The 4018-nt window shown below is 39.5% G+C and overlaps 1 protein-coding gene across 1 annotated transcript in view; it reads left to right on the forward strand.

Annotated features, from left to right (window-relative positions):
• GPR125 (G protein-coupled receptor 125) overlaps positions 1–4012 on the forward strand; it is a gene marked incomplete at its 3' end in the record, with an annotated part of 36633 nt that extends 32621 nt beyond the window's left edge. The window contains exons 17-20 of the mRNA XM_008935615.1: positions 949–968; positions 1361–1506; positions 2866–2961; positions 3151–4012. Coding sequence (XP_008933863.1) covers positions 949–968; positions 1361–1506; positions 2866–2961; positions 3151–4012 — 1124 coding nt within the window. The remainder of the gene's footprint in view (positions 1–948; positions 969–1360; positions 1507–2865; positions 2962–3150) is intronic.
• Positions 4013–4018: the final 6 nt, after the last annotated feature.

Consider the following 4018-nt stretch of genomic DNA (forward strand, 5'->3'; position numbering starts at 1 on the left):
AGTAAGTAAACTTGCCAACACTTGAAAAAAATTAGCTACCAGTTTCATACCCCTGTATATATATATGCACACACACCCCTTGCCTCCTGCAGAGCAGTAGTACTGTACAGGCATTTTCATCAGAAGGTAAAATTTAGCAGGAAAAAACATCATCTTTTTTTTAACCTTACAAGAGAAATCTTTTCCATCCATTCATGAAAACAAAACTAGTTCATTACTTGAAAACTGGAAAAATATTTCAGACGTGCAGCAGAAATTGTTTTTGCTCAAAATGCTATCACAAAAAACTAAGTTACGCCTCTTAGTTTTATTCTTGAGACTTCTTCTTAGGAAATTTTTTTTTATAAATCTGTATGTGGCCACACATGCATATATGGAGGTGAGGAAATGGTTTGATAAACAAATCCTTTTTTCTTGCCGATAGCAGTCCTTCAAGAGAAATTCTGTGATACAGATGGGTTGTTTAAGAATTGTGCTTTTACTGGTGATTGAAATGTGCAAAAAAAAGTCTCCAGTCATCTTAACAGAAACTGCAGTGTCAGCTCTTCCATGCACATGTGCTGTCATTTAAGGGATATATGAAACTCAGGTCTTGCAGTCATTTTATCTCAGTGTTGGCTTCTAAATAAGGAAATGGAGGGCAACCAGGTTGTGCCTTTCATGACAAAACCTCAGGAACTTGGGAATTCCTGGAGCTCCATTTAAGAAAACAATGTTGAGTATATAGATTAAAGCAGATGCAAAAGCGTCTGTCAGACAAACATTTTCTTATCAGTAGTGCCCAGTCAAGTTTGTGAGGCTGACTCTGCATTAACATTTGGTCTATTTATCTAAACTATGACACTTTGGGGTTTTGCATGGGTAAAATTGCTGATGAGCATTAGCTGTCTATATTTTTGCTACTTGCTCCATCATTACCACAATATCATTAGCTTACTGTTCTTTTACTTGCTTCAGTTTGCATATCTGTAACATAAGACATTTTAAAGTGCTTCATAAAATATAGTTTCCTAAACTGTATGGTTGATATGTAATCTTAAAAATGTTGGCCAGCAAAGTTACCCCATGTTGCTGTTTTCCTTCCACTAGAGGCAGCTGCAGCCATGTAGCCTTTCCAGACTCAACTGACAGGAGGATAGGTTTGCATAACATACTCAATTTCTTGGAAAATCACAGTGACTTGGCATGTAGAACAGTCATAGTAAAATAAGAAGGTTTTTCTTCTCCTGAATTGAGCTTTTGAAAATTCAGTCTTTATGCAAGTTGTATGTGAGAAGATTTAATTTTCTTTAATGTGGTAGAAAGGAAATACTTAGGGGGTTCATGTATTTTTCTTTTTTTTTTTTTTTTTTGCTTTGAGGTTGGGATAATTCTCCATTATTCCACTCTTGCGACAGTGCTGTGGCTGGGAGTGACATCTCGTAATATTTACAAGCAAGTCACGAAAAAAGCAAAGAGATGTCAAGATCCTGACGAGCCACCTCCTCCACCCAGGCCAATGCTGAGGTGAGCTGGTTGGTTGTTTCTGCAACTCATTTCCCAGGGAGCTGTGGTTATATTCTGACCACAAAATAGAACAGGTCACAACTGTTTTTTTCCAGGTGCCTTTCATAGAAGATTTTCTCTTCAGGTCTGTAAAGTCCCTCCCAGAGTCTTCTGTTCCTCAGCATTTTGTTAAGATGGGTGAGGTGAAGGACAATTGTTCTTAGCATATTACTGTTGCAGTGCTGTGTTCCTGATTTGTAAATGAGAGTTGGTAGTGTTTCAGCACAACCACAGAGGCTTTGATACTAAGACTTTACTACTCCCTATTAAATTATCGTAGACAAAAGAATGTGGAGAATGGTGTTATCATACAATTAACAAACTGCAATTTAAATTATTAAATTTTAGTATGTTTTTCCAAAGTTGGATTACAAATAATTTGAAAAATAGATATCACTCATCAAATATAAATAAAGTGTTCTATGTGAAGCATTCCTCTTAGAACTTCTGAAATCACTAAAATGGGACAAAGTAATTACCTGTGAAACTTGCCCTATCTGAAATATTTTAACAGAAAACATTGTGCTTTGTTCACATAACTTACTGAGTGAGCCTCTGGATATTAATTAAAAACTGCTAAGCTGAAATTCTCCACAAGGTGGCAGAAGTTGATTATCTTTGATTAGTTTTAGGGAAATATTTAGAAACTTTGGTTTTAAAGTACAGAGGACTGCAGAAAATCAGAAATGCTTTTCTGAATATCATCAACTAAAATTTGGAGTGCTATATACAAACATATAGAAATCTTTAATTGAGAAGGTAGAAGGTAGAAGATTAATATTTATAGCACTTCAGTGCTGTCTTTACATCCCTTAACTTTTTTTTTTTTTCTTTTTTTAAAAAAGTAAATCTGTTATATTAATTTTAGGATATTATGTCATCCACCCTCCAAACCCCTCCACACACACACACACACACACACACACAAGAAGTAACGGGTTTTTATGGCTTATCTTCTGAACATAGTGCCCATAATACTAGGGAAGTTCATCTCAGAAATAAGAGACATTTACTATTTTCCTTCTAAGTTTACAACTTTCCAGTGCCAGCTTATGCTTCTAACGAGGCATACCTGTGTTCAGTGCCTGTGAGGGAGGTGAGCAGCTGCAGAAGAGAGGTAGTTTACAACAGGAGTTAAAAATGGTAGTGGGGAAGACTTCGAAAAAATGTGATAATGCCGAAGTCCAAACCCGATTCACCTTATTTACTTTCTGAACTTGTGTATTTCCAGAGTCCTGGATAGCTCTCATTTCCTTCATGGTGACCAAATAAAATCCATTGCCACTACGCAGTCACTGATAACCTGGCTTTACTTTTTAGGTTCTACCTTATTGGTGGAGGGATCCCTATCATAGTTTGTGGAATAACAGCAGCAGCAAACATCCGAAATTATGGCAGCAGACCTAATGCTCCTTAGTAAGTACCATGTAACTGAGAGCTCTATCATAAGACTTTCTTTTCTAAGTACTTGTTACATCTTCCGGAAGAATCGGAATTGACTGTAATACAGCCAAGATGATTTCAAAGTACCATTGTGAACTGATAAAGCATTAGTGACTTGTTCAAAGACATTAATTTTGATTCTTTGGGTTTTTTCTTTTCCAGTTGCTGGATGGCTTGGGAACCTAGCTTAGGAGCATTTTATGGACCAGCTAGCTTTATAATTTTCATAAACTGTATGTATTTTCTCAGCATATTCATACAACTAAAACGTCACCCTGAACGTAAATATGAACTTAAGGAACCCGTGGAGGAACAGCAGCGTCTGGCCACCAACGATCACGGGGAACTGGCTCATCAGGATTCACTGTCAGTGTCACTGGTTTCCACATCTGCTTTGGAGAACGAGCACAGTTTTCAAGCACAGCTGCTGGGAGTGGGCCTCGCCTTGCTGTTGTATGTTGCTCTGTGGATCTTCGGGGCTCTATCAGTTTCCCTCTATTATCCCATGGACCTGATCTTCAGTTGTTTTTTTGGAGCAACATGTTTAAGCCTCAGTGCCTTTCTTATGGTGCACCACTGCATTAACAGGGAAGATGTCAGGCACGCTTGGATAACGACTTGCTGCCCCGGAAGGAGCACATATTCAGTGCAAGTGAACGTTCAGCCCTCCAGCTCCAGCGGAACCAATGGAGAGGCCCCCAAGTGCACCAACAGTAGCGCGGAATCTTCATGCACAAATAAAAGCGCATCAAGCCTAAAAAACTCTTCTCAAGGTTGTAAACTAACAAACTTACAAGCTGCAGCAGCTCAGTGCCACCCTACTTCTCTGCCACTGAACACAGGTCCTCAGCTCGACAACAGTCTCACCGAGCATTCAGTGGATAACGACATCAAAATGCACGTAGCTCCCCTAGAGGTGCAGTTTCGGTCGAACGGGCACCCGAGCCGGCACCACAAGACCAGGAGCAAGGGGCACCGGGCGAGCAGGCTGGCGGTGCTGCGGGAGTACGCCTACGACGTGCCCACCAGC

The sequence above is a fragment of the Merops nubicus genome, unplaced genomic scaffold (genome assembly GCF_000691845.1).
Source record: "Merops nubicus isolate BGI_N331 unplaced genomic scaffold, ASM69184v1 scaffold3662, whole genome shotgun sequence".
Lineage (NCBI taxonomy): Eukaryota > Metazoa > Chordata > Aves > Coraciiformes > Meropidae > Merops > Merops nubicus.